This window comes from Lichenostomus cassidix, chromosome 4A, assembly GCF_008360975.1.
Source record: "Lichenostomus cassidix isolate B80296 chromosome 4A, HeHo_3.0, whole genome shotgun sequence".
Classification (NCBI taxonomy): domain Eukaryota; kingdom Metazoa; phylum Chordata; class Aves; order Passeriformes; family Meliphagidae; genus Lichenostomus; species Lichenostomus cassidix.
The window spans coordinates 15,155,896-15,167,963 of record NC_139485.1 but is presented as its reverse complement, the minus strand read 5'-3'; the positions used below and the strand labels follow the sequence as shown (position 1 = coordinate 15,167,963).

At 36.6% G+C, this 12,068-nt stretch overlaps 1 protein-coding gene across 3 annotated transcripts in view; it reads left to right on the top strand.

Annotated features, from left to right (window-relative positions):
* CHM (CHM Rab escort protein) overlaps window positions 1–10,683 on the top strand; it is a 49,414-nt gene extending 38,731 nt beyond the window's left edge. For all 3 annotated transcript variants that reach the window (XM_085060702.1, XM_085060703.1, XM_085060701.1), the window contains 6 exons: window positions 320–424; window positions 894–957; window positions 1,538–1,634; window positions 3,534–3,626; window positions 6,091–6,257; window positions 10,036–10,683. In XM_085060702.1, coding sequence (XP_084916828.1) covers window positions 320–424; window positions 894–957; window positions 1,538–1,634; window positions 3,534–3,626; window positions 6,091–6,257; window positions 10,036–10,233 — 724 coding nt within the window. In that variant the 3' untranslated portion in view covers window positions 10,234–10,683. The remainder of the gene's footprint in view (window positions 1–319; window positions 425–893; window positions 958–1,537; window positions 1,635–3,533; window positions 3,627–6,090; window positions 6,258–10,035) is intronic.
* Window positions 10,684–12,068: the final 1,385 nt, after the last annotated feature.

Sequence of the window (12,068 nt, the reverse complement as noted above, 5' to 3'; positions counted from 1 at the left end):
TGCACCCTTTTTCAATTCTCATCTCAGGTTACAGGAGCAAGTGGTTTACCAGAGCCAGTGGGAGCTGATTGTTACTTATTTAGCTTTGGGTTTATAGATCATTTTAATCACAGAAGCTGACAAATAGCTTTAAGTAACAGAAATGTTCATTCCTAAGGCATAACTTGCGTGTCAGATATTCCACAGATAATGTTGCACTGTGATAAAACACATGTAAATCTGTGCATGCACTTGTGTGTATGAGAAAATTCACTGGTTTAAGTCCAAAATCAATTCAAAAATATCAAAATTTCTTATTTGGGTTTTTTTTTTTAAACAGGTGCAAAGCTATTGTGGATCAGTTTGGCCAAAGAATAAGTGCCAATTATTTTATTGTGGAAGATAGTTACCTCTCAGAGAGCACATGCACAAATGTGTGTTACAGGTATGTGGTAAAATACAGTCAATTTCTTTAAATAATGGTGTACAAAGTACCCTGCAAGTTAAACTGGAGTCTCTTGTCTATTCCTTTATTTTTGCAGTACAGTTCAGTTCTGTGCAAAGTATTGCTCTTCTGTAAACTGGAGGATATGCTGTGTATTTTCCATATTCAGGTTTTCATCAGTTGTCATTGAAATCATATTCCCTTTTCCCATGTAAAAAATCCAAGAGCTGACTACTTTACTAATCATCTATTTTGCTCATTGAAAACACTATATTAATGTTCCAGGTGTGTTTCTACTTCAGCAACAGGCAAAATATACCACTAAGAATTGTAGTAATTATGATCATACAGTAAAATAGCCTTGGTATTACCAAAACTATGATTCTAAATTGCTATTTTTCTCTTTTCATGTCGCATAATTACGTTTATTATATGATTGTTTTTACATCTTTCTTTTATTTAATTGTAGGCAGATCTCCAGGGCAGTGCTTATTACAGATCAGTCTATACTGAACACAGACTCAGAGCAGCAGGTAGGTGCACACCAATTCTGTATCACTTGTCTCTTTGTGTATTGCATCTGTTAATATCTAGTTGTTGGTAGGAATTAATTCATGGTTTTCTTTCTGCTTGAATCAAGATCTTTAGCCAGCTCTGTACTGGTAATTGTTTAATTTGTTTTAGTCTCTATAAAACTATTACAGATCTAGTTTAGTTCAATGACTGGGATTTTCCTGTTTGGCTCACACTTGAATTAATAAGTTTCTAAGCTGCTGTCTTTAATTTTAATTTTGCTTGCTTTATTACCCTTACTATTCTGTTAATTATTTATCTGTCTAAACTTTTTTCAAAGTTCCTTTGGTTTTTTTCAACATTCCTTTTTGCAGTTTGAAGTTTTCATTGTGCACTTTCAGATCCTTCTTTGTATCTGCTTTGCCAGTCTTTGCAGCCCCTAATTTTAGAGGATATTAATCAGTGTTGTGTTTCTTGTGTCCTAGTAAACCAGAAAACTGTAATTGTCTGCAGTTCCTTTTCACCTTTAATGGGTTGTTCTAGTTGCCACATCCTCCAGGACACTCTGCTTTCTCCCAAGCTCTGCTTTCTGCTCCCCAGGTTTCCATCCTGACAGTGCCTCCCCAGGAGCAGGGAAAAGCAGCAGTTTGTGTCATTGAGCTGTGCTCCTCCACCATGACGTGCATGAAGGACACATGTAAGTAAAGGTTTTCCCCTTTGGCTCTGTCAGCTCTGAAACAGAATTAAAAATCTCTCTCTGTGTTGTTCCTCTGCTGCATAGAGTACAGGGAGCAGTGGCTTCCTGGGATCGTGGAGCTTCATGGAGTCATTTTCACTTACACAGGAATAAATCCTTCTTCAGGAGATAAAAATAATATTGCAAAGCACATGAGTCTTACTGGTAATTTGTCATTTATTGGTTGGTTTTTTTTTTTTGATGGGCGCTCTTAGCTGAACTATTAAATGGAAATACCCAAAATACACTGTATTTTGGAGCTTTTTATCTTCTGAAAGGATTCCGTTGTTGGTATTTCATGTGAACTTGAAATAAACGAGGAATAAAATGTTCATTTAGTGTATTTATTAGAATAGAATTAGAGATTATCTAATTCTTCTTACCAAGAAATAAGTAACTATAATAGTAACCAATTTATTTTGCTGTTAAATAGGCTTGAAGTAAGTTCTTTGCATATGAAAGAAGAGTGAACTAAATTATTGTCATTCAAAGTTATATTTCCTACTGAAATAATAGTAAAAAAATTATAAGCCTGTAATTAATTAAAAACTTCATGCTATAAAACATATTGCTAATATTTATCATTTAAACAGCTGATTTCTTTTTATTAAGGGTTTACTAAATATATATATCAGGAAGTGAAACTAATGAAGGATTGATGTTCCATAGATCTAAAATATTAGTTTCAGGAGATTTTTATGGTGCTGAAATATTAAGGTTTCTGCTATTTACTTTTCTCCATAAATTCCTTTCATTTCAGAAGAGAAGTAACTGCCTTCCTTAATGAAATTTGTCTTCATATATTGAAATAATAAAGTCCTATATTAGGCATAGCTGAGTTCCAGTTATGGGACATATTTCATAATTTTTTAAAAAACTTTTGCATCATTATCTGTAAATGGGTTTTAACCTGACTGATTTCTCCTTGGAACAATTATTTAAGATAAGTATACAAATACATCTACTCTTTGATCACACTGCACAAATGACAGGCACATCATCTGTATTGCCACTTGAGTGGAACCAAACTCCTTCACTTGCCCTAAAAATGGAGACTGTAATGATGAAATCAGGAACTGAACTCATCGTTCTTCTTGCTGGGAGAATTACTTGAAGACAAATGTTGGCAACCACTGTAACTAATGCAGTTATACCTGAGTAAATCAAATATAATCAAAATATATACTGATGACTGTGACTCATAACCATAACCCTAAAGATAATAAAAAAAGATTTTATAGAAAGTAAATGATGTGAACTTTAGTGATTTATAGCTGGGTTTTTTGAGGAAAGAATAGATTATATTACAGTGTTTGGGATTGGAAACATCTAGTTAAGGCTAGGGAGACACTTTGATTATCACCACCCTTTTCCTTTTACTTGTTTTAGTACATATTCCTTCAGACAGAAGGTTTGGTTTGGGTTGAATAAAAAAAGAATACTAATGTTTGAATAGAATCTGTATGTGTGCAACCTGGAAGTAGAGGAGCATGAAGAGTTAAATTTCTGTTCCTCAAGGAACTAGGGTCAAGATCTGTGTGATGTACTGGAAAATAATGACAGCAAACACAGCCAGACTTCAGAGAGGAGAGAGAAAAATGTCATCTAGATTTAAAATAATACCAGAGCTCTGTAATGCTGAGAATGGATCAGAAATTTACAGTAATGAGGAAAATATCAGTTTAAATGTTGTACAAAGTTATGTTAAATTTCTCCATGATTCTCTGATGGATACTTCTCTGGTGAGAACTTCCAATAGCAAATGAGTCCATTACGGTGGTTTTATGAGAAGCCTTATAAAAATTGTAAATGTTATTTATAAATCTGTGATTGTGATTAGTTTGTGTTCTCTTTTCACAGATTTAGTCCATTTAACCTGTCCATCAACTAACACTGCAAGAGAAGATTTAGAGCCTGTTGTACAGAAGTTATTCAATCTAAATACAGAACAAGGTAAAAATAAATAAACAAGGTATTAAGATACTAATTTGCATAAATACAATTTACTAAAGTATCTGTTAGTGACTTCCTCAGCTGTGGTTTAACTTCAGTATCCAAGGACATGACTGTCAGTGCCTGGGACCTTTTAATTTTCTCACTTTATTTTGCCATGAAACGCATTTGCTGTTCAGCACATCCTTAAAAGGTGTAGTAGTGAAATGAAATATTTATTAAGCTGGTTTTCACAGTCTCCTGTTGTCAGTGATCTGCCTTTCTACTCCAGCTGCCAGGTGGGCTCAGTGCTGGAAGCTACTAAGGTTGCTTTTCCCTCATCTTATTCTCAGGCTCTTGTCTTCAAGTGTTTTCTTGTTTGCTCTTTTAATTGAAATTTTCTGGATTCTGCTGTAAGCAGTGGAACCATAAAGTTGTTCTATATTGTTATCCCAAAGATAGATTTCCAATAATGAGCTGCTTGGGCTAAATTCAAGGAAACCTTGCCAGCTACTTTTGTGAACTTTGGCCTTGAGATGGACAATTCCACACCCCAGAGAAAAGCAGCTGTTGCTGAAGCAGTTGCTGCCTGCAAAGAAATTGTTCCTGAAATACTTGGGCTAATTTCACACAAGTTTTTGAAATTTAATCCTGAGATGTTGAATTTAGTCCTGTTTGTGGTAGATGCTCACAGAGTAGGCAGTGTGCATATGGGAGATGCTGCAAGGCAGTAAATCACAGTTCTGTGAGAAAACAGTGCTCAGCTCTCAGTGACAGTGGTTTTGTTGGTATAAATGCAAGTTACTAAGATGTGGGAGTTCTATATAATATTCATTATTGGTTTGCTTGTGATATGTAGAACACAACTTGGGTTTGTAAATAGAAAAGTTTATTAGACGGGAGAGTTGCAAACATTTCTCATTTGTATATTTGTTAATTTAAAGCCTGCTAATTTTCATCTTTTAATATTTAACTTCTATCTTCAATTTTCAAGATAGTGTTTCAAAGACTTGGTGAAGAGAAGATCAGCTTAGTGTCTTCTAATCATTTTGGGAGGGGTAGAATTAATCTTAATGTTTAAAGCGATCCAGTTTGGAAATGATAGATTGTTTGGAAGCTGACTGAAATTCTTCTGTAGAAACTCTGTGATCATAGGGGTCCTCAGGTGCACTGAGGCACTGAAAAGCCAGTTTTCCCTGACACATAGGCCTTTTTATCATCAGGATGAGGTAGTGGTCGTATTTTAATTAAAATGTCAGAACAAATACTGTTGGAGTTATTGAAAATGAATCACCAGATAAAGTGAGCACTGGGCCATGGCAGGTCAAAGAGGCAAAGTCACCTGGAGAAGAGGACTCCATTCATTTTCCTGCCTAAATGAGGAAGAAGTAACTTTTATGAGCAATGTGAACTTTTAAATATATTAAAGAGCATCTTGCCCTGTATTAAGGCTCAGACTTTCACAGGCTGATGAATTTAATTTATATTTCAAACTGTTCAGTGTGGGTAGCATCTATTTTTTTTTAACTATTTGACAGGTATAAAAAGGTACTGAAGGAATAGCATAGATTTATCTCTTTTTTTGTAATGCAACTGCTTTAAAATACTGTTTTGAATGCTCTTGTTACCGAGAAGTTTCTTCCTCGGAAAAAAAGTAAATCTCACAAGGTCTTTTACAAGCTTCATTTATTTTAGAGGAGGTAAAATCCAAGAAAGGGGACAGCAAATATTCCAAACAAATAGTATCTATTAAGCTCAGAATCTGTGATGTTTATTCCTGCACTGCATTCTGCACTGTTAAAAAGTGACCTTCATCTTCCCAGAGGTTTTTCTGCCTGTGTGCAGAGGGATTATAGGAATGTGCAAAGTACTGCAGGAAGGGACAGGTTATGAGCAAGTTGAGTTTGTGATAAATTTGTATTCATGATGAGTATTGTTGCACAGTACAATCCTCAGTGAGAGTAGATAAATACAAATTAGTAGTTTTTCATTTAGCCTCACTTCCCCAGTGTAGACATTCTATGTACAAAGATAAACTATGACATGAGAGGGGAAGAAATGACACATCAGAAATATCTGTGCACAGGGAATGCAATGCCTTCAGGTTGGCAGAGCCTGGGGAGGACTTGCTCAGTCTGTCATGTGCTCTGGGAGTTTATCCACAGTGCAGGAGATAATGTGGAGAGGTGTTAAATTTAGACCAAGCTCCTTGGTAGGGTGCTTGTAGTGATAACTGCTTCTGGTGTGGTGTTGGGTGTGCAGAGTAAGTGGAGTTTGCATAGCTGTGCTTGGGAAGGAAGGGGAAAGTATGATGAAGGAGAATCTCTGAAAAGAATGGAAAGTTAAATAATTGGCATTTCAAAGAACAAAAGTTCTTTCTTACAGTAATTCCATGGTAAAAATTGGACTTGTAGTATGCTAGATTACATCTTTACCTTATCACACAGCAACAGTGATTATTGCAAACACTCCTTTTCCTTTTCAGAGCCTGAAAATGAAGAACTGGAGAAACCTAGAGTCCTGTGGGCAGTCTACTTCAACATGAGAGATTCTTCAGGAGTTGAGAAGAGTTCCTATGCTGGCTTACCCTCCAATGTTTTTGTCTGCTCTGGGCCAGACTCTGCTTTAGGAAATGACTGTGCTGTCAAACAGGTTGGCCAGAGCAGATTTTGGTTGCAGAACTTTAATTTTAAAGACATAGGATAATGCAGTCTGGGTTATTCTGCTTTATACAAAAATACACATGCTATCTCCCCAAAATGATAAAACTAGGTAGATGGAGAGATCAGAAAATCCTATTTACAGTTCAAGTTGGAAGGATCACCAAAGAAGTTTAATACTTGCAGGACACAGTCACAGAACAAAAACTTACTGGGGAAAAACACAGTATAATTACTAATGTGGTAGATTAGGCCTCTTGCCTCAGTTTCTCTTCCCTTTACCTTGGTGTTACAAAATTTTCCTTTCAGAGATCACCTGGATAAGGAAGGTCCAAATTCTTAGGCAGATCTACCCCAGCAGCCCCTGTGAGTTCAGAGCACTTCCAGAGACAGGAGAACACTTCACAGCTTTGGAGGATTAACTGTCTCCAGGCATTTTTAAAGCTGTTTTTTTTAATGGCCATGTTCAGACAATGTGCATGCCATCTTCTAACCAGTTGCAGGATTTTTTATGACTTCAGTCATAAACCTCTTAAAAATAAGATTTTGAAGTGGAAAGGGTGACATAGCCTGAACTGCAGGGTCAGAACAGTGTCATTAAGGGCTAATAGTATCCTTCATTTTGCTTTACAAGGCAGTAATTTGCCTCCCAGAGGGATAAAGAACTGCAAAGACAAAAAATAATGGAAGACAATTATTATGGTAGCAGTTTGAAATTGTAAACGAGTTCCTTTCTAAGTTAGATTTTTTCAAGCTGTTGTTTAAGAGAGGGTATGTTAAAAGCTGAATGAATACAATCAGACCCCACCTATTTCTAATAGTGATAGCCTCCTTTTCTAACATTCAGGTTTGTCTTCCCTTAAGAGCTCTTTTTCTTACCAATGAATAATGGTGGGATAGATTTAAGTATTCTTTTTAAGAATACTATTTAAGTATTCTTGGTGCTGTAGTTCAGCCTTTGTGTTCAATCTTGGCCATCAGGGAGAGAGAGATGCTAAGCAGATCTCAGAGGAGGAACCATCAAGAACCTCCATCACTGCCTTTTAGACAAAAGTAGAGAGAGGCTGTTTCTTTGAACCTGATTTAAGTTCTGAAACAAATGGTCACAAGTTAAAGTGGAAAATATTTCAGTGTAAATATGTTTATAATTCAAAGTCATATGTGAGAGCAAAGTAAAGAATAAGCTGGAGATAAAGCCAAAGTCACACCATGCAGGGACCTTCTAGACAAGTGGAGGAGGGAAACAGCTGTAAGTTGGTGTGCATTCCACTCCCAAATCACTCTCATCCTCCTAGGAATGGGATGGGAATCTCCAGACAGGAGATACTTGCAAATTCATGGATCAGAACAGTCTAAAAAAACCCCCAAAACCCAGGGTGTGTATTGGTCTTGAAGATAGCTTGGAAAAATACATCTCATTTCTCTAATCATTTTGGGATTAGTGCTTTAATGATACTTGCTGTGATTTATTTTTTCATTACCATTAGTATTACTGAATTCTGTTTGTCATGCTGTTTGATTGCACTGATGATACATTCTTGGGAAGGCAAAACACCACAACTCTCACAGACAAGTATCCATCCATACCACAGTATACAAATTACTGCAAATTACTCTTGTTTTATTATAATTCTGTCTCCAGTTCCTGGTGTGATGTTGAATTAATGTTGATGTTTGCATTTACTTGCCCTGAGGATAGGCTAAATGAAATGAAGATGCCATTTATGATTCTTTCAAGCTCTGTATGTGTGGATCCAGTAAAGCATCTGGCTTCCAGTTTTCTGTGTTCTCACTGCTGCAATCTGACATGAATTATTATGAGCTAGAGTAATATATTCCCTGACATATTTCAGACTTCTGAGGCATCTTCATGGTCATGTGAGGATGTACTAAAACTGTCAGGCCAGTATTTGTCCTTTAACCTGTTTATTTTCTGTATCTGAAAGGATTTCAGAGCTAATCAGGTGTGTTGTTAGTTTGGTAGTGATCCCTGTTAAAGTTTTTCTCTTACCTTGAAAAAGTTACATCCCAGCTTTTTAGGATGTTGTACCCCCTTGCTCCCCTGACTTACTAGGCAAGGCTTTCAAATGATAAAACCATGGTTTTGAAGAGAACAGAATTGCCCACTTTTTCCTGAACTAATACAAAAAGTTTTAAACAGTTTTGCATGAGTATGGAAGAGTAAGATTTCGGAAGGAGAATGAAAAATGAAATTGAACTGCGAGTAGACAGGGTCATTTAAGCAGTTAATAATGGAGTCCTGCACCCACGTGCTGCTGATGGAAATGCAGTGCTGGTGGGCAGTGGAGTTCATCACAGAAAGCTGTTGGCTACATGCTCAGTGATGGATTCATCTGAAAACAATTCCCTCTTGTCCAGGATTCCACATCGTGTAATGGGCCTTTGCAGTTGGCATTAAGTGACCCCTGTCAGCTCTGCAGGGCAGGGCCTGGAGAGGGGAATATAGAGATTAAATGCATTCCTGCCCATGTGGGAGCTCTCATCACAGGCTGCCTTTGGGGAGAGGTTACTGAGCAGACAAATGCAAAGGGAATATTCCTCTGCCTCCTTAGAAACCCAAGCCAGACCCGTGAGCTGCTTCAGGTGTCTGTGTTTGCCTTGGAAGCTTAAGGACTTGGAAAAGGAAGCCTTTATGGAAATGTGGAGGGCATGTGGATTCAGTAAATAAATTCCCAAAGGCTCAGGCTTGTTTCATTTTTAATTTATTTATAAAATAATCTTTTAGATTACATGTAATCTTTACATGTGCAAGTACATGTAAAAGTTTTTAACACTAGTTAATAGAGCTTCTTGCATTGTTGTGGGGTTTTAAAGGATTTTCGGCCTCCTTTGTTTGTATAAAATTGCTGGTTCTCTGCAATCCTAAGATTGTATTACTTTGGTTCTTTTTTCTCCAAGATTTTGTAATTGTTTTCTCCATGTTGTAATAACACCATGCTGGTATTCCAAGAACATGTTTCTTTTTAATATCTTCCATTGCAGTGGCCAAAAAACTTCTTGTGTGTACTTAATTTCTAAACCTTGATGGCATGAAGAGCAAGTGCCATTTTAAATTAATTCCTTGAACTATGTCTGTCTTTTTATCTAAAATGCAGCTATTTTCACACATACAGTTCTTTGTGCACACAGGTCTGTGCATGTAATACCTTGGAATTATAGACAGGAGTTTTTAATAAACTACAAATGTATTTGGATATATTTTCAATGGTAATAGTCCATTGGATGAGAATAGTTCTCAGCTGAGCTATATTTAAGCTGTTCAGAAAAAGAGAAATAAAAATTCTGCTATTTTTAAATTTAAGAGGGAAACCTATATAGCCATGATATGGATTGTACGTATATACATTTCTCTGGGTTTGCTTAGGTGAAATGTATCCCTCTCTCTCTGGAAAGATCTTTCCCGTGCTTTGCATTTGACTGCAGCTAGGGATAGTTTTATAGTGCAAAACATCAGTTGGCTCCCAAAAAAATTCTCTTCCTTGTCTTCAATACAACATAGAATGACCAGCATTTTTTACAAAGCTCCATGCTGTGATTTTCTAGTAGAACAATGTAAAAAGATAAATTGCTTTTTCTCTTTCGAGGTCTGCAAGAAGGAATGGATTTCCCATGTGTTTACAATACTGTCAAAGTACTAAATCACTATTGATTTGAAAGAACGGAGGTTAATCTTAAATATCTGTGAAATATTGCCTCAGGGTGTTACATTTCAAGGTAAAGTTTACGTTATTCTTCTTTCTCCTGAATAGGCTGAGACTATTTTCCGAGAAATGTTTCCAACAGAGGAGTTTTGCCCACCAGCACCGAATCCAGAAGATATTATTTATGATGAAGATGAGGTTGAGCCAGAAGAGTCTGGATTGAGTAATTCCCCAGAGACAAAACCTGAATCCTCAGCTGAGGAGAGCAGTAGTGGAGGTGGTGCTGCTGTTACAAAGGAAGAATGAATGAATGAGTCAATGAGGGAGTGAATGAACAGTATTCTCTTAGTAAAAGAGAAGGTTGACCCAAACTAGAACATACGGGAGGAAGGGTAAGAAAAAGAGGTTTAAAACCCCCAGAGATGTGTTATTTGCCATTGCCTTATTTCCCTTAGCTTGAACCATCTTTTTTAAGTACTTTCATTGATAGCTGAGGCACTTCTAAACAGTCATAGGTCCACCAGATCCAGTGGGGTTTGTAGCTGAACAAAAAAAGACAGAATGAAGCATCTGAATTTAAAGTGCTAAAATAGGATTCGTGGTTTATTGAGAGAATTTGGTTTTGTTTTACATGTTGGAAAGAATCCTCCATCTTTTCAAAGGCAACAAGTCAAAACTAAACAAAATAAAAAACTGCAGGTTTGTTTACCAGTTAGAAGATGATCTTCTACTAAAAACCCTTGGATCCCTGCTAATTAAAAATAATACTGACAGTTCTGGAATAGCTTTTTTGTAGGGTTTTGAAACTGATGCCATAATCGAGCAGGAAATACAATCCAGAAGATGTTCCTCACATGGAACTATTTTACATTCAGTGTTTTTAATAAGACCTAACAGATGACACATTTTCACTAGTGACTTCATTTACTCTAGTCAGGAAAATGGTACCATTTAAACTTTATGCCAGATTTCCTAACAAAATTCAGAGTCTTAAATGGAGGATACCTGGTTTTAGTTTCCCTGGATTTGTTGCACTGTTTGGGTCTCTTAGTAAGCCAGTAGTTACTTTTTGAAATTTGGGTCTGAGAAGTTTAAATGACCATTAACTTAGGGGCTTTGTGGTGGAGAGACGGTTCAACTGATAATTCCAAAGGTTTGTATGGATCCCAGTTAATAGGATTAAAATTAGTGTGATAGCTGTGAACTATGCATTTTGTAATGATAAATCATGAAGCATTTATACAATAAAATTTATTGAACTATTTATAAACTTAGTTTGTATGAAAAAAACTACTAAATGGGAAAGCTGTTGTGAACGACCATGTTAAACTTGCACTTCTTCTGAACCATGCTTGAAATCAGATAGGAAAAGTATTTATCATGTACCTAAAGATTTACTTTTAAATGCTCACCCAGTAGATCAGTAGTATCTCTAGAGATCAGCAGGTTTTGATGAGTTGGGGTTTAAACTTCTACACGAAGGTAGAGCAGTTCTAGCAGTGCTTAAATACTGTAAGTAAATAAAAAATGCCATTGAGTCATGAATATTCAGCACTGCCTGGCTGTGCCACAGCCAGGTTTCTGTACAGTCCTGTGGTGCCCGTGCCTGCCTTGAAACTGGCTCCAGGCCAGAAAGGGTAATTTATTTATTTTTTTACAGCATAACTGATACTGTTCTCTTTGTCCTGCATCATACCCACTGTCCAGGTTGCATTTCAGGGTTAGTGTTTGCATCCTTTGTTGGACAGGTACCCAGTCTGTGTGTGTCTGTGTGTGCAAATCCCAAAGTCCTCAGAAAAACATGTGGCTGGAATGTTCCCAAAAGTTCAACAACTGTAACCTCTGGATGCTTGTGATTGAGCAGTTATTTATATATATATATATATTAATAATAAGCAGGCTGCCTGTTCATTTAGCTGTAATTTCGATGTGCATTGGAAAGCATGAGTGTATGGTGATTGTATTTAACATCTACAGAGCTGTAAAAGAACTAAGTGGAGGACTAGTCCCTGTTTCTCTCAAAAACAGGGATCATAGCTGAATCTCTCATCTATGTTTACAAGGAAATCACTTGATGAAAATTAAAGGTTTGCTTGCAAGTGCATTGTCCTGTGTTTTCTTTCCATTTTTTTTCAGAGAAA